General features: G+C 36.1%; 1 protein-coding gene across 3 annotated transcripts in view; it reads left to right on the forward strand.

The window, feature by feature from the left end:
* Positions 1–27,082, forward strand: part of ATRNL1 (attractin like 1) — a 431,352-nt gene that overhangs the window by 28,643 nt on the left and 375,627 nt on the right. For all 3 annotated transcript variants that reach the window (XM_021537269.3, XM_021537270.3, XM_021537271.3), the window contains exons 2-7: positions 10,353–10,436; positions 12,347–12,460; positions 12,931–13,059; positions 16,110–16,318; positions 25,734–25,908; positions 26,965–27,052. In XM_021537269.3, the coding sequence (XP_021392944.1) occupies positions 10,353–10,436; positions 12,347–12,460; positions 12,931–13,059; positions 16,110–16,318; positions 25,734–25,908; positions 26,965–27,052 (799 nt within the window). The remainder of the gene's footprint in view (positions 1–10,352; positions 10,437–12,346; positions 12,461–12,930; positions 13,060–16,109; positions 16,319–25,733; positions 25,909–26,964; positions 27,053–27,082) is intronic.

The raw sequence follows: 27,082 nt of genomic DNA on the forward strand, positions 1-27,082 counted from the left end.
TCCCCTGACTTGTATTCTCCTGTGAGGAAACAGTCCTGTGATAAATTTTTGTATGTTCTGTTTCCCTGTTCTTATATTTTGCTAAAATCTTTTGTTTGTCATTTTAAACATCACCATTTCTTTCATTCTGCTTTTCCATTTAAATACAGAATAAATCGCAGGCCAGAAATATTCTTTCACTGCCCTCCAGAAACCCCAAAACCAAAAAACTCACCCATACAAACAGAAACACCCCCAAAGACCTCTACCAATATGTGAAATGATTGCTTCTGGGAAACGCAGAACTGTCATAGTTAAAACTAAAAATATCATAGTCTCTCCTTCTTATACCTCTTCATCCACTTGTAGATGGAGTGTTGGAATTTGCTAACAGTGTTGTGACATACCCATAAATTATAAAGTCAAGCATAAAATATGAGTGAAATGACACCTGCCACATGAGTAAAATGTATTCTGAAATTATATTATTTTATGACTAGTAAGAATCTTTCATATCCCCAAACAAAAATGCTTTGTAATACCCTAAAGACATGAATGCCATTATTCCATTTCTTTACAGCAAACAGAGGGATGTGCTTTATATTTAAGGCAGAAGTATCATGTCCTGATAATTGCTACAGCCAGAGAAGTTGGAAGTGATTATCTATATAACTATCTGAAAGACAGTACTTGAAATTTACTCAGTGACCAGCTCTTTTAATTTATTAATCACTTAGGTTTTTAAAAGAACTATTATCTCTTCTTATCTCAACATTTGTACTGAGGTTGTGTTCAGGGACTGGGAACCTCTTATAAGGCTTATGAGACTGTATGTGATGGGAAAGGGAAGATAGGAAGGAGTTGCTGGTTTGATTTTTTTTTAAAATATATATATATTTGTATATATATATGGATTGTAAAAAGTCTTGAAAAGTCTTAGGATGAGATTCTAAGAGAAAGTGATACTTATTTCCTTTGGAAAGTGTCTCTGTGTCAAATTGTACTGTGTTTTTATATTTTCAAAACTAATATATCTGTTGAGAACTGGTGCTTGCACCCTTCTGATATGTGATAGTTTCCTGCCATGAGAATTCTGTCCTTAATAGACATGAAAAATGATGGTTCAATATTAATCACTCAAATGATTGAAAGGTAGAAATAGGAGCCTCTTGGTGAACATAGAAACTTGATTTAAATAGTCAAGGAGAAATTTAGGAGTTGGTGACACACTGGATTTAGAGCATTTGCCTGTTACCTCAGGAGGCTTAAGTTAAAACCCTGAACTAGGTCACAAGTGAAAATGAGATTTATGGTGATGTACAGTGAAAAATTGGCACAGTGCATTACCTTGTTGCCAAGTACCTCAGCCTGCCTTGCCCATATGCTTTTTACTCCACATTTTAAAATACTGTAGCATGTTTGATTAATTATAGAAGTCTTATAAAACACATATATGTATATATGGCTCAGTACATAAATATATACATACACATATTTAAAGTTTATACACAAATGCCTAAAAATTAATAAATAACTTTATCCTTCACTCATGTTAATCCTGTGATTAGATCAAAACCTGTAGCCAGTCTTACTTTAATGTAGAAACTACTGAGATTGAATTCTGTTTAAATGTAATGGAAGTAGGTGGAACAAGACCCCCTTGGCTTAACTGTGAGCTTCTGAGTCTGCTGAAATGAGAACTGTACCAGAGATGGAAAAGCAGAGAAATACCTGGTGAGGACTACAAGGGCATTGCCAGGCTGTGCAGAGATGCAGTCAAGAAAGCAGAAGCTCAGCTTAAATTAAAATTGACCAGAGCCATAAAAAACTACAAGAAAAATGTTCTTCAGGTATGTAAACAGGCAGAAACAGAACACAACATTGCCTGTTTGTTGAACAGGTGAGGTGAATTAGTTACCAACAATGTGGAAAGACAGAGGTTCTCAGCACTTTGTTCATACTTCTCTTTGCTGGCACTGTTGAGCCCCAGGCCCTGGGAACAAAAATCCAGGTGGATGCGAACACAGACACACTGTCAGCAAAGGAGTTGGTGTGGGAACTATTACAGGAGCTTGACCCCTATAAATCAATGGGGGTTGATCAATGACCCTGACAAAATCCACCTGAGGCTGATCAGAAAGCTCTTCATGTTGTGAGGCTGCTCTCTGAGAAGTTGTAGAGATCAGGGGATGTTCCAGAAGACTGGGAGAAAGCTCATGACAACTCCATCTACCAAGAGGGCTGAAAGGAGGGTGCAGGAAATTAGAGGTCCGTCAGTCTTATTTTGTTTTTGGGAAACTTAGATTCAAATGAATTCTCCTGGGGTTATTGCAAGAAGAACTTGCCTGGGAAAAGTCAGCAGAGATTCACTAAGGTCAGAATGTGCTTGACACACCTGATTGCTTTTTGTGACAAAGTAACTTGCTTGTTGATGTGGGCTGAGGCATTGTCTTACCTCAATTTCTCCAAGGCTTTGGATATGGGTTCCCACACCCTCCTGGTACAGAAGTGGATTGGTTGGGGTCTAGACAAGGATCTGTGCAGTGGGTGAGGAGCTGTCTGCCTGGTCATGTGTAAACAGCTCCTGTCACAAGTGGGATCTCCCTGGGATCAATATTGGTGATCTGGAATATGAGATGAAGTATACCCTGACAGAGTATAGAAATATTAAGAGAATAATGCCAGAACATGCTTAGCCACTTTTGGAAATGGAGGCCACCTTGTGGAAAATAAAGACCAGAAAATAAAAATCTCTTGCTGTTAAAGAAATATAAAGTATAACTTATTTTTTTTTGTTTTCAACATGAGAAATAACATGAGGATATGTTTATTCCGAGTGATCTTAAAGTAACATAAGGGTGATCTTAAAGTAACACAATATATGAAGGTACTGAACTTTTCCAAATGAAATAATAATAGTGTTAATGTGGTAGGAAAAAGTAAGTAATAGGACGACTTCAGTCTGGTGGAATGTATTAATTTTCTTTATTTTTTTTTTTTTATTTTTTTTTAATTAATCATTATCTTGGCAACATTTGGCCATAAAAATAACTCTTGGCTGAAGCAAACATTGTAAAATGTTAGAGCAATGGGGTGTCTCTTTGCTTCCTGGAACATTCTTTTTGAATTTCTATTTGCTTCTAATAGTAGCTATCTGCATACACGAGAAACCTTTGGGATTACTGTTAATATTCTTGTGACTCAAGACTGAATTGTCAGAACTTTAACTATTTCAAACCTTGCTCTTTTTTTGAGAAAATGAGTAACTATGACAGGAAATAGAGTGCAAGAAGTTTGGTCAGTGAACTGGGTAGGTGGTCAGCCTCTTGCTCAAAACAGGAATTATTTTTATACATCTTTTCGACCTTTGGGATTTTATGTCTGGAGTAGCATTTACAGCCATACTTAGATGAGATAGTGATATGGAGTATTATATAATGTTTTGTTTTTGCATCAAATGCCAACTTGATTTTCTATCAGTTTTTAATTATAAGCGTGGTGCCAGGCCTATTTATAGACAGAATTTTGGATGACATCTATGAACTAGCCTGAGCATTTCTAATAGAATATATGCTTGTCTCATATGATTTTGTCCAACCATGATATTAAAATAGGAAATATGAAATGCCTGTAGTATTCCAGGTATGAGAGGTGAAGCTACATTTCTTTCACTTCATTTCTTTTCACTACGTTTTTTCCAGGTCAGTGGAGGATATTGTGCTATTTGCAGTATCTTTTAAAAGGCACTGATCTCTCAGTGGAGATGGAGGACCACTGCCACCTGGAAAATATTGGCAAGATTTGAACTGTTAATTGGTGTAGTGGTTCTGTAGAAAACGTGGGGTTTGCTGTTGAACTCTGTAGGTTGACTCAACTCCACTCAATTTTATAGGAAGTTTTCATAAATATTATGTGTAAATCCATCTGTGTAAAATTAAGTAGCATAAAAACTTTTTGTGGTTAACTTGTGAATGTTTGGGGGTGACACAGTTCTTGGTTGTGGTGTATTTCTTTGCTTAGATTCAAGGCAATTGGCATTTGGATTGGTTTTTTTAGATAGTTATGGCTTACACTCACATATTTTAAGGAATATATGTACATGTAATCTGAAGAAAAATCTGAAGACAAAATTCAGGATGCCTTTTTTCAAGGTCCATTCTATGCAGCTATACTTTCAGTAGAATTATTTTCTCCCTTTCTATATCAAGTTTTTAAATGAAAAGACTTCAATCATTTGTGCAGTGGGAGAGATTACTGTGCCTGTTATTCACCTTATCTCTTGGACTCCATTCATCTATAATTCTGTGAATCATTTTTGTCAAAAAAACCTGAAATGGATCATTCTGATATGTGCTATTACTGGAATCTAAAGGGGAAAATTTCTTTACATTAAAGAAAAGTAGAAGGCCCTTTATTCATCAGTACTTTTCTTTGGGTTTAATATTTAGAACCATGAGGAGGAAGAAAACTTTGTTTTAGTGCCTCTAATTCACAGTGCTGGTATCTGGCAACTGCTTAGTTTTAACCAACAGAAAAAATGGTGCCATGTTGTAATTGCTTGAATGACTTGCATTATAGTATACAAAATTAATGCAACTGTCACAGTGGAGACCATGGGTGCCTGGGAGTTTTTATTTTTGCTAGTACTGCCTTTATGCTGGTGTTATGTTGGTGCTTTGTAAGGTGAATGGATAATGAATATGAATATTCAGAAGCTGTTGATGTAGTTGAGTAATAGAAAAAGAGTTGTTATGAAAAATGCAGGAGGTTTTTTTTTTTTGAAGACCTTTTTCAAAAATATACACAAATAGAATTTTGTCTTTTCTTATGGAGTTCATTGCTGTTTATGTAAGGTTCCTCACTATGCAGTGTGGCCAGAAGTTACTGTCTTTTAAGTAAATGCTTATATCAGAGAAAGAAAAATAGATTTTCCTTCTGACCAAGTAATTATAAATGTCATTTTCCACGCAGCAATTTCCAACTGATGTGAGCTGCATTGATCCCATATAATACTGCCTGATATGGGCAGAATTGGATTTGAATTTCTACACTTGAGCAGGCATGATAAACCTCAGAAAGGTGAACTAGAGTAATACCATTTAATTCCTCCTGTGGAGGAAGTTGGCAATGTTGGGGAGTTACTGGTAGTACACAAATCAGCATAAAAGCAGTTCTGCTACTACTTACATTCAGGAGAACTGGCCACATTATGTATATTAAATAATTCTCTGGTTGCTGTGCTGGTCAGACTACAGCTGGGGAAGTAGGTACCATTTTGAGGTGCAGATGATTTGGAAAAGTTCTAGAAGGAAGTCTAGAAAATTACTCATGAGGATTGCTAGATCAAATTGCTTTATTCAAAGAAGAAAAGGCTGAATGTAGATGATTGTAAAAGATGAGCAGAAAGAGTAAGAATTTTACCTGTTTTCCAGGTATGTGTTCAGGAAATGTGTAAGTAAGAAAAAGGTGAATTAGACATTTAGAAATACTTTCTAATAATAAGTCATTGCCAAAATAGATTGGCTAGGAAGGTTGTAGACTTCTGCCACTGGAATTATTAAAATCAGATTAGACAAATAACTGAAAAAAATTTCTGTATCTTTGGGATAGGTCTTAGGGCATGTTGTAACTGAAATGGCAATTTCAATTTTTGGTAAAAAAAAAAAGCCAAGTTACACTTTGTGAGGAGATGGACGAAAATTTTTTGGTTAATGCAGTATTTTTACATTTTCATTTTGAAATAGAAGAAATATTACATTTAATATTTAATACTACTTTTAACTTCTGCATCTGGTTTGTTTAGCAGGTCTTTGTAAAACTGTGCCCACATTTCAGTTCACTTTGTGATTCCCTCAGACTCACACATTCAGATCTTCTATTTTAAACAACCTGTCTTGGTCTGTGTTCTGTGAGTTTTTATAATGCTGTGCAGCCTAAGCAAGGGCATAGATTTAATTTATGTAAGTGAAAATACATTGCATAAATAAGATGCCATATAAGTTTGGACTTTGAAAGCAACATCCACTCCTTTGCAGATTCCTTTAAGTTGTCAGGGGAACTATTGCAAAAATATTCTATAGAACAACAACCTTTGCCAGAAACAGAACACCTGCCAGAGTAAACCTTAAATTAATGTTTTGCACGAATCAGAGTTTATATCCCAGTTAATTTAGTTGGTTCTTTTTTTTTTTTTTTTTTTTTTTTAACACAAGTATTAAGCTTCTTGAAATACAAGCTATCTCCTCATGGGGAAAAAATATGTGTTCTAATCCTGATTTTTCTTTTCTGGGATTTTTTGATTGTTTTGGAGCATGGTTTTGTTTCAAATAATTTAGAAAGATGGACTCAGGATGAAAGTAATTAATCACTGGGGTTTTCACTTTGCAACAGAAACTGCTACTTTGTCCATGAATAAACTGAAAGCGATTTAAGAGCAGGCCTGTGATTACTTGGCATGTGAGAAGTTGTGAATGTCCTTTGTGTTTCTAAAACTTCTATTACTGCAAACCAGTATGTAACAAGTAGAGGAGTGTGATTGCCATATGCAAATATTTCCTTAATGTATTGAATATTTATTCCTCTTGATAAGTCATTGAAGAAAAATTAGAGCTGCAGTATGTTCAGTATATCCTTTTCTCATATGTGGAAAAAAAAAAAAAAAAATAACCAGCAGCAAGTTATACAATAAATGTAAAAACGCAGGAAAATCAAATGCAAATTCTTTGAATTTTTGTAAGGTGCTAGTCAATGCTTTATGCCTGGAAAAGAAAAATCTGCCTTTGTGGGTTTTTCAGAACATACTGTTTTTAAGATATTCCTTTGAAAAAATACTGGAAAACCTTTGTAGTCTGTCACTCTATGTTGTGGTATGAGAAATGGCCTCTTGATCACTTCTGTATATTTCTTTCTCACTGATTCACGCTTGTGCTGTCAGGTGGTCTGAATTTTTCCCCCCTTCTTTATTAATATATTCAGCTGATCTCAGATCTGTGCAGTCTCTTTCCCTGCTGTAAATGTTAGGCACAAGGTCTCAACTGGAAAGGTTGCCAGTACTTCTATTTATGAAGAACTTAATCTTGTAACTTTGAAGCACAGTTATTGATTTTTATTTCTTTTTAATAAAACATATTTTAATAAAAGATGAAAAAGAGATGGAGGAAAATTTTCAGCAATGGAGAGAATAGCTCTTGACTGCACACCAGTACTGATATTGAGATGGATCCATGAAGCAAAATATGCTCTATATTGTATATTCAGATACATCTGAAGTAGGAATTGCAAAGTAATCCAACATTTCTTAGAATTATCTGTAGAAATGTGACACTAAGTAATATAGACATAAATTAATTTTTTATAACTCTTTATTTAGTAATAAATATTTATAATATTATGAATGTAGCTTATGCTTTGTTTCTCCTAAAGCACCAATATTATAAATCAGACCTCTGTTCATCTACCAGTAGTTTTGTGGATCTTCGTGTTCTGCTGGTGACAGAAAATATGACTTTTCTGGTTTAAATTAGTGCCCCTCTAAAAGATTTGGTGATATTTTTTATGGGAAGATGCAGGAGATGAAAAGACTGCGTTTTTCACAGCTCTATAAATATTACAGCAGGAAGGGCCATTTTAATAACCTGCTCTGACGTCTTATGTATTGCAGGCGTGGATTTCATCTGACTACTCCTTCACTTTGGACCAATAATTTCTGACTGAAATGGAATGTACTTTTTTCTTGAAATGCATCAGTCTTGGTGAAAAATCTCTGCAGTGGTAATTATTGCCACTGTACATTCTTTATTTGCCATTATTTTGTAGCAGTGGTAATACTCCAGGTGAATGTAGACATCCCTTTGGTTGCCCTGTGTTGGCTTTAGCCCTTGCATTTCTGGTGTGTCTGTCTGCTAGGTGAAACCCTGTAGTGTCACATATTTCATGGAATTTATTGCTGACTCGTTACCTTGGTGAGTGACTGATCTGTCACTGGTGTTTCTGAGTGCTTTTAAATGTGCAGCATCCTGATGTCTTTCTGTTATTTGGTAGATCTGTTTTACAGTATACTGGGATGAGAAATGTTCTCTTGGCATGTACCCTCTAATTCTTTATAGGCTTTCCCTTCCAACTAGGAAAAAATATTGTTGAGAATATTATGAAAGCTGATGTGCAATTTCAAATGACAATACACAGCGTTAGCTACTCCCCTGTGTGCTCTGTTTAGGAGGTTGGAGTCTGGGTCTGATAAGCCTGTGGTGCCTGGGCAGGCCACACCAATTATTCTGGCTTCCTCTCATCACTGAGGCTTTCTCAGTGGTGAGCAAGGAGTGGGGTGCAATGCAGGCACCTCTGTGACACATGAGTGCATAGTCAGGGTGACTCATCTGGATTGTGGTTATTTGACAGAATCACTGATAGCTACAGAGGAAAACTGCTGATGAATACCTGGCTTTATATGAAAGAGAATATTGCCCTTGAGTGGGCAAGGGGTTACCTGAAAGTGGTACTGCTTATCTTTGTGAGTTATGGGATTTGGTATTTGATAACATTTGGAAAGAAAATTAATACAGAAAAATTCTTTGTTTGGCTCAAGAAACTTACGGTAATTTATATCTGTCTTGCTATGTATTTATTTTAAATAGAACAAGCCCTTATCTTACCATTTTCTACAAACATTATTGCAAAGTAATGCTGTGCTCTTATTTATTCACTTTTTTTTCCAACAAGTGAAACAGTTGTTTCAAAGGCTATCTACTCTTCCAAAAGAAACTACTTATCAAAAAATTACCATCCTAGGAGACAGGGGAAATTATTTGTACTTTAGTCATACCAAAGGGCTGATCTAATAAAAACAACTCTTTTAAGTCACCTCCATTGCTCTATACAACTACTAAGAAGGCAATGGTCATGACTGCAAATGAGTACTTGTAATATTTCATACTTGTTACAGAAAAATATACATTCTGTGGATTGCTAAATAAGACTTTACTTCTGTATATAAACATATGACAGCACTGAAATGATTTTGATTGGAGTATTATGTATTACTGCCTTTTATTAAAAAGAAAAGTACACAAAACCGATGAACAAACTTTTCTTATTTAGTGATACTTACTCTTAATGATTTTCTTTCTACAATATAGTGAAAGAAATGAATGTTTATAGGGATGATTTTATATTTATTATGTTATTAGAGTGGGATGGTCTGGTTCCCCAGTGGAGTAACGCCACTGGAGATGTGTTAAGGCCTGAACATAATCATAAAGGATGCAGAAAATGTAATGGATTAGTGAAGATACAATGTGCTGAGGATAGCAGACTCTTTCAGAAAGCTTTTATGTTAATAGATTGTTGAATTCCATCTGCTGTTTTATCACTGCATAGATTAATACGAAGTAATAAATATGAATGGATGAAAAAGGTTCTCTTTCTACATAAAAGGCATTTCTATATGTGATGAATATTGAGCTATTAACACTCAAAAAAAGTTACAGCAGATATTTCTGTTTCAAATGTCAGAATGGTAGTTGTTGAAAGAGCAAATAAAAATCTTAAATGGGCATAGAGAATAAAATGGAAATAATATTGCTATTGTACAATTCATGGTTCACTTGCATCTTGAATACAATATGTTGATCTCTGTTGCATCTCAGCAGGCTCCAGGAGAATACAAAAAATTATTAAAGGCAATGAGCAAGGATTTCTCAGGCTGGAAAAGGGGCAGAGGAGGGAAAGAAGGGAAATAAAACACAGATCATTACATTTTGAGTGGTATAAAACATGAACCCGGAGGCACAGCTGTGGACTGAAAGTGTCCCTGAGCTGCAAGTCATTGAAGGTGGTGTGATGCTATGTGGAGTATCTGCAGGGATTTACTCCTTCTGGGTAATCACTGGAGAGCACTGTGCAGAGACAGGGTACTGACTGGGAATAACAGAGCAGCAGGCTGACAGATGTGCTTATTCAGATTTATATCTTAATTTGTCTTGATCTAGGAGAGTTTTTGTATGGCTGGTGTTGTCTAATTTCAGAAGTAAGTTGTAAGGCAGTGGCAAAGCAAATAAGTAAAGCAAACCAAAATGCTCTTAAACCCCCCTTATACCGGCTTGGATTCATTTTGTGTAAAGGATAATTTAGATTATTTGCTAGTGAACTAGAAAACATACAAGTGAATGCCTGGGGGAAGAAAGCAAATCAATGATATTAGAACAATCAGAATTTGTGTTTTTATGAACAGAAATAGTGTGATGAGAAATATGAAGAGAGACTTGACTGTTTTCCCCACCCCAATTTTCTTTCCATCAAGAAAGATTATATTGACGTGTCGATGATTCATGTTCTGTTGTCTCTGGTTTAATACAGCCCTGTTTTTCCTCTTGTAGGTTAACAGAACCTTCTGGATATTTAACGGATGGACCTATAAATTACAAATATAAAACTAAATGCACATGGTTAATTGAAGGATAGTAAGTACCTATTTTCATAGCCTAAATTTTCTAAACTGTTTGGTACTCTGTGTTCTAGAAAGCAAAAGAACTGATGTAGAGATTGCATGAGGATATAATATAGTTTGCTTTGGTTTTGTTTAAGTATTATATAGAATTAAAAAAAAAAAGATATTAGGATTTTCAGGATTGCTTAGAGTTGGCCAAATTCCACTTTCATTCAAATTCCTGGCAAAAATTAGGCTGACATCGGTATTTGGCCTGTGCTGCTGACCCTCAAAACCCTGTGATAAATTTGTTGCATATTTGACTACCTTTACATAAGATACAAAAGTAGTTACAGAATTCCTTTATTTAACTCATTACCTGACTTATCTGATTTAACTCGTATCAGTGATAAATCAGCAATGGCCTCAAGTACAGAATGCTTATTCAGTTATGTCTTTCTCAAAAATTAGTGCTTCTATAAAGTATTTTCTTTCATATTCTACTGTTCCTCGTGTACTTAGTTTTGAAATAGTTGTATAGTTTAGATGCCTCATGCCTGTTGCTAATTTTCCAGTTTATGCAGCACAGAAACACGCAAACATGCCTGAAGAAATAATGAGACACATAAATTAATTTGGCTAAGTGTTAATGGCACAAATTGGTTACATTTCAGAAGGATTCCACCCCCCCAGGATATGGGTTAGGATTTTGCTGACTCTAGTTCACAATTCTAGAAGAAAATTAACTCCTCCTGTATTTCCATGTTGTCATCATCTCAATTAGCTTAGATATCTGCTCTGCTGCAGTTCAGAAATGATGTGTCTGATGTGACTTTGGACTGCTGATATGCAGAAGTAATTTAAACAAAGCAGCAGTGAAGTTGAGAATGTTTGCAAAATCATTTAAATTGAATCTTTACTATCTAGAAGACCAAGCTGTAACTGAATGTGTGTCTGACCTAGCTAGGCTTTTCTTTTTGCTCAGGCAGGCTAGCTCAGGAATATTTGTACTGCACTGCACTGAAGTGGAAACACCTCAATGCTGCAGGCAAACTCTGCTTTAGAGCTCTTCCCCACTCCATTCCTCCTCTCCTCTTTGTGCTCTTGGGAGATGGCAGAGTGGGGAGCTGGAGGAATCAATGTGCTGCACAGTCTGGGGAGGAGTAAAGCAACCAAATGTCAGCACACAAGGAAGTCACATATGTGTATAATGCTCTCTCTTAACAGATGAACAAAGAGCTCTCTCCAAAGGATCTGTCACAAAACCCCACGTTTTCCAAACTGACAAATTGTACTCAAGTCTGCCAGTAGCAAGGAGAACTACAAGAAAATAATCGTTAGATTTCATGGACTATATATATGTATGTCTGGTAATTCTGTGATATGTAAAAATTCCCCTTTCAAAAAATTTACAGATCCATTTGGACCTCAGCCAAAATCTAGTGACATTTCCCAGGTGCTGGCAGAGGGGAGGAGCCAGGCACTTGGACTAATATTGGTTGCAATTTTAGATTTGTGTTGTAAGATTTTTATTTTCAATAATTAGTGTAATACTGGAAGAAGGATGTGTGGGTGATTTTATCTTGAAGGATTCTTTAAAGTTCATAGTCCTGACATTGTAAAATAAATATAGTGTATTAAGATTAGATATTTTAATAGCTCAAAAGTTGTGGTTCTGAACACTTATAAAATCTGGTGAATTTACGCCTCTTATAAACTTTAGCAATTATTAGCTGTAGAGTGAATAGGTTATTTTAAATTTTTCTAAGATGAAGAGAAATATTTGCTTGCCCTGAATTTTGTTTTTTAACACTTTGAAATATTTAATTAGTACTCAAAATATTTAACCAAGTTATGTTGGCATGATCAAGTCTACTATGAGTTCTTGATCTTCTGATTTCAGTAATTCTGGAAATGTGTTGCATCAATGTTCTTTTTTTTCAGCCCAAATGCGATACTAAGATTAAGATTTAATCACTTTGCCACAGAATGTAGCTGGGACCATATGTATGTATATGATGGAGATTCCATATATGCACCTTTAATAGCTGTATTTAGGTGAGTGTATTTACTAACCTTTCTGTCTACATAGTCGTGTATGAACACTTTCAGTTATTGGGGAAAAAAGTAACATTAGAGGCTTTAATATGTTAACTAGATTGCTTTCTTATCTTAATATTATGGGAACATGTATGTAAAGTTGTATTAGAATGCATTCCAAAATGTTACAGTTTTGGTTAGATAATAGCAGAAATTCATTATTGGGATACTTACTGCTGTCATTGATTGGAATGTTAATGCTTACACACAGGCACTTTCCTGGAAACCCCTGATTTACCTTGCAGATACATGGACAAGTTTTATATACCTTGTATACCTTTTATTAAAAAGAGTTTACAAAATTTATTTATGAGTCATCTTGTTTATATAGTTAACCAGCAGAATTCCAAACTCCCTCTTTACTTTTTTGGGTTTTTTTCCTAAATATACCGTAGATTGCTTAAAAACGCTTTTGTCCTCTTTTCCAGTGGTCTGATAGTCCCTGAAGTGCGTGGAAATGAAACTGTTCCTGAAGTGGTTACTACATCTGGCTATGCATTGCTGCACTTCTTTAGTGATGCTGCTTATAACCTAACAGGATTTAACATTTTTTATTCGTAAGTATTTTTGTACTAAATAATTACCTTTGTTTTTTTTTTTTCAATAGCATAAGAATCATACTCAGTGCTAAATGTCTAAAACCAGGGGTCTGGGCTTGTAAGAAATTATAAAGGTATGAGTTAGAGGGAAAAAACTCCCAGAGACAGAGTATGGTTTTTTTGAGTGAAGTCACATGGCTATTCCCAGAGTATGTTTTTCCTGTGCCATATGGAACTAGAATGTATCCCCTTTAGTGTTTATCCAACACATATAGTTGTCATATGGACTAGAAGGGAGATTATATCTGCTGTCATATAAATTCCCTTCTCTTGAACTGGGATCATCTGTTGCTTGATTTTTCTTGCTGAACATACTATGGCTTTTGAAACCTTCCAAACAGTTCCACTTGGATTTTTGTGCCAGCCACAAAGATTTTATTCTATTTCTTTTCCTCTTATTGGGTATTTCCCCTCCTATTTTCCATTTCAGTCTACACTCTGCCTTCATAGATCTTATCTGCACTGTCTTTTAGTTTCTCTGATGGCAAAGTTGAATCTGATATGAGCATGATTGCTTTTGTCCAGCCTCCTTTTTTGTGTCAGCAGTTCCAAAGATAAAGCTGGCAGACCTGAGCCTTTTCCTTTTTATGTGCACCAGTTGTTTGCAACTTCTGTCTCATTTGGGATGTACATGTGACAGAATGCAACATCTCTCTATATTTCATGCCTTGGTTCAAGAGGGAATTGTTTCGTCCTGTTGGACCTGTTTATTCATGTGCTAGTTTTTCTATGAATGAAGATGTGCCTGTTCCTTTCTCTCAATCCCTTCAGATTCTGAAATAGCAGTTATTGGGATGTGGTGGCCAGCACTGCATTTCATATGTTGAAGTACATGTAATATTTTTGTCATATCCTTTATTAGTTTAAAATTACTATTTGTGTTTCTGACCATAGCTTTACTCTTGCACAATACTTGGCACATTGTCTGTGGGAAGATTATTGCTGCAATTTGCAGCAGATTGCCCACCTTTGGCCAGAGAATAAATAGCTATTCAAAGTTTGGGAAACCTCACTATATATATATTGCATTGGAAATAGCAGTCTAGAACACTGGGTATTTTTAATTTTTGTCAGTTGACATCAGTAAAATGCAATCACCTGGCAGAAGTTCTATTGTAATTAGTTACATTTTTCAGTTATCCCTGAAGTTTTTATTACACTCTTTTATTTGTCTTGGGAGCAAATGGCAATTAGACTTGGCATTCTTAAGAAATGAGTATATGTGCATTCTTTCATTACTTGGTAATGTGGTGCATGCTGCATATCATTACCTAATATTTTTTACTTTTGTAGCTTTAAAAACTTGCCAGTTTTAAATTCTGATGCATATATAACTCATGAAATTCTATGTACTCTGTTCTTCTGTGTCTTTTATTGCAATGGATACTTTTAAAACATTTTTTTAATAAACCAACAGTAACTTTTTATGATAAAGAAGTACCTACAATTACTTTTTATGGCTGCATTAACTTTTCGTCTGTCACTGGTCTATTGCACGCTGCTTTTGTTACCCTCTTCCATAATTTTTGATTTCATCTTGATGGACCACTTGTATTCCTTTATTTTGGGGCAGACAGAAACATAAAATCTGTGACCGAAGTGCCATTTCAGTAGCAAACAACTTTAATTACTTCAGAACAGTCTGAGTAATTTCTGTTCCTTGGAGTCAGTCAACTTTCTTCCAATCCAGTTTTTCTCATTTTGTTTGAATCCTTAATGAACCTGTTGGAGTGGGAAATGGTCTGTTTTCCAACTAATATTTCCTGGTGGAAAAACTTAACTATTCACCTTCCTGCAGAACACTCCCTATGAGTCTGGGGGAGAGGTTCCTCACAGCTATAGCTGTTAATGCCATCAATGGTTTTAATGCCATGTGTGTTACCAGCTAAAACCCCCAAGAGATTTGGAATGATTGTCAGATGTGGAATTTTTTATTTTAGCAGTGCAACAGAACCAGTCCTTTGAGAAGCAAGTCTCTAGAAGACAAAAATGTGTCTCCTCTCTGTCCTACCACATCTACATCTACATCAAAGGCCAGCCTTGAACAATTCTTTGCTAACTTTTAACAGCTCTTTCTTAATTCAGTTAGAGCTTCATTCAGTAAGGAAGGCTGTGAACAGTATCCATCTCACATCTGCAGGGAGTGGTCTGCATTATCATCAGAGGATTGTAGTAACACTTTATTCTGAGTTTCTGTGAGTCATTGAAAAGAGTTTCAAATCCTGTTTGGACTTCATCAGGCACGTAACTGCCTGAGTTCATGGAAACTCTTGGACCCACATATTCCATGTCCTCCACCTTCCCTCATTTCAAGGAGTTGTCTGCATTTCTGGAACCACTTTGCTTAATTTTGCACTTCAGTTGCCTGTGATCTCAGTGTTTGGTAGGGTGCATCACAGAAATGCTAACTCCCAGAACTTCTTTCAGCCTAGGCTCTCTTTTTTTTTCTATTTTGGACTGCAGAGTTAGGGTGGCTCTTGTATTAAGGATTCAAAGAATGAAATGCTACCTGTAAGTAGTTTAAGGATATTAGCTATCTTGTATTTTTCCTTACTTGTTCTTCCCTCTTTTATTCCCTCCAGATGTTAGGCACCCTGTTTATAGCATGGACCAAAGCTACTCAGGAAAACCCTTTAACTGTATGCCTGTGTGGAGAGTTTAAACTCAATTACTTCCAGTGTGGTTGTTTCTAAAGATAACAAGCATTTGAAAGGACTGAGTGCTTATACTGGAATATAGGACAAAAATTGGACCCTGCTGTCCAAGCAGGGCCTGTCCTTCTGCTCATTGTCAGTATTTGTTGCAGTGCAAGGTATTTGTGATCCTGAGTGCATCAAAGACTTCGTATGTAAGATTGGATTAACATCTTTTGAACTCATCTGCCTGTAAAATCATTATTAAACTTGTGTTTTATCAGTACATAGACATTTTTCAGGTAAAACACACTTTATCTGACAAATACTGCTGGAGTACTGTTAGATAGCTTACATTTTTTTTTTTTTTTTCAGAATTAACTCTTGCCCTAATAACTGCTCCGAACATGGCAAGTGCACAACCAGTGTGTCTGTACCGAGCCGGGTGTACTGTGAGTGTGACAAGTACTGGAAAGGAGAGGCCTGTGACATTCCCTATTGCAAAGCCAACTGTGGGAGTCCAGATCATGGCTACTGTGACCTGACAGGAGAGAAGCTCTGTGTCTGCAATGACAGCTGGCAAGGTAAGCTTTGCTTAGTTCAGTGTCTAGGTAATTTGATTTTCTCCCTGCCCTCCTTTTAATGTCACATCATTGCATCATATTTTTAGTGTTTCCTGAAGTAGCCACTATCTGCTTTTTGTTGGGTATAATTTGTAGCAGCCTCTCAATAAAAAAGGAAGGTGAACTGCTTTCTTATAATGGTGCAAGAATGTCTGTGTGGACTAATGGATGTATTGTAAGCATGTGGTGCATTTTTATTCCTAGTACCATAAATCATTGTTTCTCATTACAGATAAATTATTTAAGATCCTAAATGTTTAATTCACTTACTAGAATTATGCTAGATGCTTGTGGATTTTTGTTTTTATTGTTTACCACTTCTGTTACAAGTCTCAATTGGCTTAGCTTGCAATGCTTAGAAATTGCCATTCTCTTAACAGAAATATTAAAATCCCTCCAGATTACTTAGCTGATATGCCCTCTTCCCATGACTTCCTGCCTCATTTCTGTTTTATTGCTGTTTCTTTTGGCATGTCAAAGGAAATGGCTTTTTAACTCCTGTAAGCTGTCACACCTATTACTCCACAGTCATGATGAGATCTAATACATTTCACTTCTTAATAATTAATGAGTTGTTCATTCAAAGGCAGTCAGTGCACCCACAGAAGGGAAGTGGTTTAGCAATATGGTCATCAAATGGAAATAGTGTAGACTTATTACTGGGTCCTTTGAAACCTTCCAGAACTGTAGTGCACAAAAAGATTCTGAAGGCTTAATCTCTATCCAGAAGTTGTGAATAGAATTTGCAGCATGACTATCATCCTTCTAGTTGTGCACGGATTCCTTGCAATGTCAAATTGCTGAGTACAAAATGGAGAAATGTCACAAATCTTTGGAAATGCTGTTTAACCTATGCCTTCAGATACAGTGCTATGAGCCTAATTAGAAGTTTAAAGCACAAAATAAAATTAGAAACCTGACTATTGCTGCTAGTACCTTTCACCTGGCATTTCTGTACATACGAGCTTCTCACTCTTTCCTACAGATCGTATAAAGATAATTTGCTTCATCATTCCTTGGATTTTCACTGAATCTACATAGATTTCAAATAATTTTTAAAAAAATCTTGTCACAGATGAGCTGGCTTGGATATATAATTATTTTCCTTTACTAAATACCAAACTTTCCTTAAGCTCTGGGAGACGACTTCCTTCTCTGTTTTAGTTCTTGATTTATTTATACCTGTGTATTCTGTACTTTCTATACTGATACTATTTTCTGTGCATATTATTTGCAATAATGGAATAATAAATTTTTATTTTACTATCTGACAAGCTTTTCTTGGGTTTTGTAATTCAAAAAATGTGGCTGAAGGGTCTTGATTTGTATGCTTTAGGAGAGAATTCCAGATTTCATTTTTTTATTACTATAGTCTTTTTATCTTATTTTGAGTATCTTTAGTGCCTCTATTAAAAAAAAATCATTGAAGTGCATTGATTTGGATGTATAATAATTAGAATCCCAGATCCAGAATATAAATCCCAAGAATTTCCTAGTTCACTGCATAGTTTCTTTTACAATGGTGACATCTTGTGGTTGTTGCTGAAGGAGCAGCTCTGAAGAACTATACATTTAAAACAGGTCTTCTGAGAAAAGAGAATGCTTTAGTGTGTTCTTTGAGATGGAATAACTTTTTTGAGTAAAAGGTAGGATCCTATGATTATTAGATATGTCTCGTGGAATTTAATACAAGGATCTTGTAGATACTTGCAGCTGGCTGCTGATTGTACAAACATAGACTAAAGCTTCCATAAAAACTTTTAGACTTTGAAGACAAATAATTGACATAATTTTTATTTTTAAGACACGTTTCATTTAAAAAATGCACTTGTTAATGTATTGTTTCTTTAAAAATCCAAATATTTTTAATAATAATAGTAATCTTAAACATTCCTGAGGTGGTTGGTCTAAGAACAAAATTTTGTATTTACAGAAAATCTGGTTAATTTAAAATTTTCATCCAGCATAAGGGAGGGTGAACTTTTCCCTAAGGAACATTATCTTGGAGTTCTGTACCGTATCACACTGTCCCATTCCTGGCTAATCTGTCTTGATATTATCTAACACAAGGCTGTGGATGCAATTCAGGGAGGAAAACAATCTGCCTCAAAACTACTTTGCTAGGCACATGTAAAAGAGAATTCTCTCTTTGACTGAGACTAAAGTGGTGGCTCTTGCACCATTTGGCCAATTTAAGAATTTTATAGAAAGATGCTTTTGCTTAATATGTTTTCACAGCCAGAAAATTCTCTTTGACACCAGGAACATCATGTCTTGCATTGTTTCAGGCTATAAAGGACCAGAGATTTCCAAACAGTTAAAAACTTCTGTGACAGGTGAAAAAAAATCAGGATGACTGAAGGATAGCAAACAGTTCCACATTTTAAAGAGGATTAAGTGGACTATCTTTGAAATTGCTGAAAATATTGTTGACTTCTGGGTGTAGATAGGAGAAAAAAAAGAGTTGAAGGCTCTTGAAGTTAAGAGAAACTTTATTGATATTTTGATCATTGAACATCAGCACTGCAAGCAAAAGGGGAATCTATTAGAGAGGAATTATAGGGAGTCTTTAAATTAGTCTTTAAGAGGATAAGGAGGGTACCTTCAAAGTAAATCTGATCCTTCACATTTATTGTGTTCTGGATTACGTTATGAGATAGTTTGGAAACAGAGGAAGTACATTCCTTTTATAAGGAGCTACACCAAAAATGGGCTCTAGGGTTGCACATAATGCACACCAGCCCCAAACAGGCATTCAGCCCTAAGCCAAAGTTAAAACACCAATGGAAGTTTTGGAACATGTATAGTTAGTCCTCTCTACAGAGCTGCTCCTAGCAGATAGCGATGTAGCAGAAGACCAGATTCTGAAATTAAACTAATTAACTTTGAAATAAGTCCATTAGCAATTCAGGCAGCTTGAATTTTTTAACATCTCTCTAGAGAAAAATAAGTCTTTCTGTAAGGAGAGAGTAAACAATGGAAGTATAAAAGGAGCTATGACTACTGCAGTGCAAAATCAGTGTTTTCATTGCTTGGTACTATGGCATTTATTCTAACAGCACCTTGAATGTGGCCAGAACAACTCTGTCAATGGCTGTCTAACTCAGGTTATCCTGAAAAGACTTGCTGGATTTGGGTTTGTTCCCACTTTTAGTGGAAGGCTTTGAGGTCAAGCTCTCGTTTGGCCTGCCTTACTCCCCAACGTTGAGACTGAGCAAAGCTGTGCTTCTGTGGTGCTGGGTTATTGGGGAAGGTTTGAGATGGGGGCTCAGGCAGCAGCAGGTGAAATGCAGCACTGGGAAGAGCTTGTGCCAAATGCCTGGAGATCTGCAATCTGACATTTTGGCCCATTGTGCCTGGAGGTTCTTGAACAGAAAGCACACAAGTCTGTGTCTTCAGAGATGAGGACCTGTGATGTAACATTTGCTTTGGCCAGATCTATTTTTGGAAGGAAAAAGAAAAGAAGCAGGTTTCTTAAAACTGTTCTGCCCTGTGATAATGCCCTCTTTGTCTCAATTTTACTTTACAGGTCGTCTCCTGGCCAAGTATCAATTCAGAAAGGAGAAACTGCAGTTTTACAGGCTGGGAAATGCCCTTTTAAATATATGTGCATTTATACTGTATTTTCATATAAAGACACATATCCAAGGAAACTTTTTGTCCTCCAATTTTAAGTTAAAATCATATTTCTGTGGTCTATATTTATAAATATTTTAATGTTGATCATAGAAATGAGAGTTGTCTAAGAAAGGTTTGTATCTATAGAACTGGTAGGAAGGAATTGTCTTATAATGAATAGTTATTTCATATATACTGGAAATGTTCTTCAGATTTATCTTCAGCTGGAATTTGACAAGCATCCTTGGAGCACTGTGAAATTTGCAAACAAAATATAGCTATCATAATTAGAAATTTAGTGTCTGAAAATTGTGTGAGAAAAATCAAGTGTCCTTATTGCAAGAGAAAGAACATCACAGGTAAATTAAGAGCCAGCTCCAGTTTTAAATACCTTTATGGTGTCATTTGACAATTAGTGAAAGCAAGTTTAGCAGAATTTATTTGATTTGTTTCACTAAATGGCTGCATGAATGGGGTTGATAATGCTCTCTATGTCTAATTAGGATGAGATTTAGGAAGGGAGTCCCCTGCTATTTGTGACTTAATGAAAAATGTAATCTATTTAGAATAAATCTATGACCTAAATATTTATTTTAAAGGCATGCACTTAGATGTATTAAAATAGAACTTGATTGAAATAATGATCCCAACAATACCTTGTCCTGAATAGAAAAAAGTAGATACTGCTGATCTCCCTGATAAGGTAAGATACAAAATTTACTTTATTATCTGTAGTGCCTTCATTTAAGATTAGGAAGAAAGTGATTAATGCAGCTCAAAACCTGTTAGCTTCATTTCAGCACTGTGTAGAGTTCTAGACCAAACTTGAGGAAAGAAATAATGAAACATATATTGTGATTAATAACAAAACAGTTGAAATCTGTATTTATCAATGTAGTTCATATGAAGATAGTTTGTAAGAAAATTGACATGAAAATGCAGTATATTTTATCTGAACCTCAGCAGTTGATGACAGGAAATCATTGAAACTGAAGAGTGAAATGCATACATAAGGAAACAGTAAAGGGAACTCAACAGCTTCATCATAAAATGTGAGTGGGTGTGCTGAACACGTATGGAAAGGTACCAGTGCTCCTTAAAGGCTGATCTTAGGACTGATATTGTTACATAATTTTTGTAATCTACCTATAAGGCTGTTAATGCAATCTGGTAAGTCAGAGGTGGAAGGTACTTTAAATATGAAGGATAACCAGAATATCCTGCAAAAGAAGTCCGCAAGTAATGTGTAGGATTTAATTACTTCAGTATAAATTGTAAATTAATACATTTAGATACTAAGAGAATTAAGAATTTATTTTATAGTCTTGGATTGAAATGTAGAAAGTGACATGGGAGAAAACTTGCTTGTCTATCTCAATTAGAACATTAACTAATCAACATAATTAATTTTATACACTCTGCAAACTCCAAAGTGCCAAGTGCACTGGTAGGATGATCACTCGTAGAAGTTTCAGTTAAATATATGAAAGCATTAGTAGAATGCTTCATGTTTTGTTATTACAGTTTAGTGAATACAAATAGAAACAGACTCAGAGGGAGAACCATTAGGGTGGACAGGACTATGGAAGTCACTAACAGAGCATGGTTTGTTTAAACAAGTAAAATCAAGGCTGCTGTTTATAAACCTTTGTGGGGTATAGACAGACCAGACCTTTAAGTACAGTGAAGAAAACACTAGTAGAAGAAAAATTAGGATAAACTGGTCATCAATACATCATTTGGGAATTGGGAGGAGGCTTTTGTGTTAGAGCTCTGAAGTTTCCTAGAATTTAGCAGAGATACTGGACCTTGGTACCTTGCTGCTATTAGGATGGAGTCTCAAAATCTCTAGTCCAGTGGGTATTGTCAGCTACAGCTGATCTGAAAGTCCCTGCTTCCTTTAGAGCCTGAGTAGCAAAAACTGGTTTTGTTTAAGATGAGAAATCTTGTGTGATGTCTACCAGAGACTGTACTTGTTCTTAGTCATGGAAGACTAGGAGAGCTTTCCCTGCTTCTAGTAGACAATGCTGTGACACTTGGCCTTATCTTCTGTGCCAGCCTTGTTGATCTTGAGTGTGGGATCTGGAACTGAGCAGTTAAAGCTGGAGCTGTACCCACCCATGGCACCCTTCTGGCTGCCCTGCTCAGACTGAGCCTGTGCATCCCCCGTGACCAGGTGGCCCTTGGGTGATCCACTCTTCCTGCCTGAGGAGACAGGCAGGGCTGACAAACAGCACCCAGGGGCCATTTCAGGAGGTGCATCAGCTCATGTGCATTAGGATCTCTGTGTCATTCCTGGAGCAGCCTGAGTCCTGGCACAGCTTGCTGCCCTGCTGCCTTAGCTGGACACCTCACCTGGATCTCTCCATCTGCCCTTGAGTCTCATTTTCAGCAAGACTATTTGCAGGGTAGGAGAAATACATCCAATCTGGATATAGCAGAGCTGTGCTGGGGCAGTGTAGGGATACATGGGTACACCTACTGTTAGAGTGCCTAGAAGGAATTACTGAGCCATTGCAGCACAGCTGGTCTGACTGTAGGGCTGGTTTCAACCACTGGGTTGTGGTGGTTGAAAAATTATATTAAAGGAATAATTCTCAACTCAAATTATCATACAAACAAAACCAGAGTAAACAAATACTTTTAAAATGTCTTTGATTAGATTGCATGAAGGGCACTGTAAAATTTATATTCAACATATCAATACTTCTGTTTTTTTCTCCTGTGCTCCCAAAGGAAAATATTTGGTTTGAAGACAGTAGATGATGTTTAGTCATTTCGGTGGAAATTGATCCTATGACTCAAACTACTGGAACAGATTGTTACTATGTCTTTTCATGAAACTCCTCAATAAATAGAAATTAGATTATTTCTTCTGTGTGGTGGGAATAAAATCACCTTTTTAAACCTATAGAATTTTTTCCTACCTTAGAGGATAACGTAATTGACTTCCAGTTCAGGTTTATAAAGTTGTTTGCTATTTTTAAACAATTCCTCCCCATCCCCTGATTGACTGACACATTAGGAAGATAAGAAAGATACTCAATTTTAAATGAATGGAGAAAAATCATATTTGCATAAAACATAACAAAAAATATTTTTCATTATCTTTGTTCTGCAGCTGTAATGCTCTTTGTTGCACAGAAGGCACATATTTAGTGAATGTAATGTTATTGAAGAGAATATGTATTTTTGCTGAAATAATGGTGTATGTATTCAAGTAGGAAAATCTATAAATGTTATTCATAAGTCCTGTGTTCACCTTGTTTTTATAAAGCAATACCCACATAAAAGAATTTCCTTTTTAAACGATGTTTTGATAGAGGCCAGTACTATTCTATTGTTTTGCATTTTTACAGCTAGATATTTCATTTTTGTCCCGATTTATACATAATGTGGTCAGCCCTTGCCCATGGCAGAGGGGCTGGAGCTGGATGATCTTTAAGGCTTCTTCCTTCAAGGCTTCCTGCGTCTCTGTGCCCAGTGGTGTTTCTGCTTTCCCTCACCTTTCCTGTGGTTCAGGTGTGACGGAGCGCTGAGGCTGGAAGAAGGCTGGCTGTCACATTCTTTCCATCACTGATCTGGCTAAGATTTTGACATTCTTACCCCAGGAGGAGGCGGTGTTCTTGCGTCGGTGTTCTTGCGGTCGGTGCCCGGTGTCTGTCTGGATGTGCCGCAGGAATTCGGGCTCCGCTGGCCACCAGGGGTCCCTGCTGGCCGCGACATCCCGCTGCCACCCGGCAGCGATGCTGCTTCTTCTGACCTGCAGGCACCCCTTCCATCACTTAACTCTTCCTTGATCAAAGAATACTTAATCAATTGTTTATTTTAAAGCCCTTTTACATTCAAATTAAGTGTTTTCTCCAACAACCACGATTTTTGCTGAGGTTACGACTCTATTATAGTATCAATTATTGATGGTTAAGAAATAATATACTGAATTGTTCATGCTCTCATTAGACCTCATTTAGATACCATTAATCTTTTCTGAGGAGAAGGTATAATGAACTATGGGAATTGAGTGTCTCCATCGTTCAGTGAATGGAAGGTAATTTGGATACAATTGGACATCATTCTTGTATAGTATACTAGGAAAAGTTGACAGTACACTTTGGATACCTGGTTGGCATGTACAGGGAAAAAAATATAACAAATTGCCCCCTAAATTACAATAAACCTTGGAAAAAACATAATCTACCTGTGCTGCTATTCCCCCACGATAATGTTTTAAAATCACTGTAAACTTGATGTACATTATTTATTTAGCTGATTAGTAAACTTCAGCATCTCTCTCTTCTAAAATGATGTCTGGTCTCTCCTTGACACATGGAAATCTTTGTATCTGGAGCACCCTTTGCCAGGGGAGTATCCTTGCCAAAGAGATCTGATATTTTTTATATTAAGAACTATCTCCTCTTGTTTGCTTTGAATATGGCTTTTTCAAGTTGCATTTCATAAAACTTAGCTCATTATATTCAGAGAGCCTGTGGGCTCTTCATAGTCACCCTCTCTGTCACTTATTTTATAGACATTTATAATTCAATTCCAAATTTTGCTCTTTTTTCAAGTGAAAAACACAGTATTTCAAAGGAGTTCAGTGGTTTCTGTAATTGGAACATCCTTATTACTCTTCTGTAAACAGTCTCCAGCACTAATCTCTTCTTTTTTAGTAGGACACAGTTTTCTAAGGTTACACAAGCTACAGATTTATGCAGGGAGGTAACAGGATTCTCAATTCTCACACCATTCTTTATTTTGACCATGGCTGAGTGGTGATGTAATATTTTCATGAGCTATCCTGAGATTATCCTAAAATGTACCTTAATTTTCAATTCAACTATGTTGAATTTTGTGTATTGTTTTATTTTTCAGTCACATGGTCAGACTGGAACTTGTTCTGTGGTTCTTCAAAGGCCCTGGAATAATAGCCTTTATCAGCAATATATATATATATATGCGTACATATATATCCAGGTTTTAAATAAGATCTAGAGCATAGACTGATTATGAAGAGATCACAGTTTTGTTATTACAGAACAAATAAAAATTTGATTTTGCTGTTCATGATTGTAATAGTCTTATAGCTAAAAATATTATGCATTTTGCTGACTTTTCTTACTTTGACAAAATGATTGGCTGAAATACATTTGAAAATGATATATAGTAGTTGTGGGTTAGGTGGCTTTGTATGATGATCTATAAAATGTTATAAAATTTAAATATTCAAGTCATTATTTTGATAAAGCACTCAATAGTGTATTTTCTTCCTGAAAAATGATGCAGAACAGCATTTGCAAAAGTCAAATTTTACTTTCAAGATTTAATATTGTATAATGCATATTGTAACTTAATTTACTGTAATATTATTTGCTTTGAAAAACACTTATTCTGGTTTAAATACAGGGTAGTTTTTCTCCAAAGGTAACAAAGTGCAAAAAATTTTAGACCTAAATGATAGGTCATTCAAAAATGTGATTCTTTGTGCCTTTCTTTCAATTTGTGACTCACAGTCTCTTTTCTGAGAAGAATGCGAAAATGAATTGTTATTATTTGAGCTAATCTAATGCTTTCAATTAGATTGACATCCCATGTTGTCAATTTTTTCACTGAGCATCTGTTAAACATAAAAGTGTACGCCGTATTTTATCAGAATGAGCAATCCTGACATCTGTAATTAAGCCTCCCCTGTTTCTGCTTTATTGGCTTTAACATCCCCATCTAACAGATTGTACAAATTGCACATTTGTTTACAAAACAGGCCCAGATTGTTCTTTGAACGTCCCCTCCACGGAGTCCTACTGGATCCTGCCCAACGTGAAGCCCTTCAGCCCCTCCGTGGGCCGTGCTTCCCACAAGGCCGTCCTGCACGGGAAGTTCATGTGGGTGATTGGTGGATACACCTTCAACTACAGCTCGTTCCAGATGGTGTTGAAGTGAGTGGTTTCTCCTTTCTGATGGGGCTTAGGGAAAACAGATCCTACCAAGGAGGGAGCTTCTATCTTCTAATTTAGCTGAAAGGTTTATATCTCTTTTAGATTCTTTATTAATGGTGTTATTTTATGCTTGTAATTTTCTTACGATTATAGAAAGTGAAAATATGGGCAACATCAAACTGTAGGTGATATTTATATGTACTTCAGTTTGAAAAACTGCCAAACATAAAGAGCTTTGTGGTGATGAAATAGTGAAGGAAATTCACTGCTGATATTTCCACACATATTGAAAACCATGTGCATTACTGATGTTAATTTATGGTTACAGGACACTTGTGTTTAGTGCTTGCACTTTGCTGGTGCCATGGCAGTAGGGTCAGGCAGGTCACCTGTATTCCACTTTTTTATACTTATGGCAGTTTGTGTGTGTATTTGACCACCTATTGAAAACAAAGTTGAAGCAGCTGTAAATAGGACCCAGGTGATTTGGATGATAGCTTCATATGTAGAGGCCCTAAATGTGGCAAATGCAAGTGTTAGGGTCTATTTATTAGCATATTATTAGCATGTTTACTTCTCCTGTTGTCTACCTGTTGCTTTCTTCCAAACATTTGCAATCATCCAAAACAAATCCCATAATTTTTTTTATTTTTCTTTTCTACCTTTATTACTTATTATTTTTGCTTCTCTTATCTAATAATAAATAATAATGTAATAGAAATTAAAATCAACAATATACTTTAGAGGGTGTCCAACAGTTAATCTTCAGAGTAGTGCAAAAGCATGGGGCATGAGCAGTTTGGTGGGCTGGGGATTTTCACATGACTGATAGCAGAACAAGTCTTGTGATTTTTTGTTAGTTACTCCTGTTTTCTGAGACTGTTGACGAGTCCCTTAAACCGCTGCTCCTGTTCTGCTTGAGGAATATTTAGTGCACTGTCACAAGTTGTAATAGTTCAACAAATTACCATGTCAGAGTTACAATTAGTTTGAGCATACAAGCCCTTCTATTTCCTCTACAGGTTGAAAATGTTTCTTTTTCTATTTCTCTTTTAGCTACAATTTGGAAAGCAGTATATGGAACGTAGTGCCTGTGTCCAAAGGGCCACTTCAGAGATATGGACACACTCTTGCTTTGTATCAGGTTTGGACTCTTCAGTGTTCTGTATAATAA

This window comes from Lonchura striata, chromosome 7 (assembly GCF_046129695.1).
Source record: "Lonchura striata isolate bLonStr1 chromosome 7, bLonStr1.mat, whole genome shotgun sequence".
In the NCBI taxonomy this organism is placed as follows: Eukaryota; Metazoa; Chordata; class Aves; order Passeriformes; family Estrildidae; genus Lonchura; species Lonchura striata.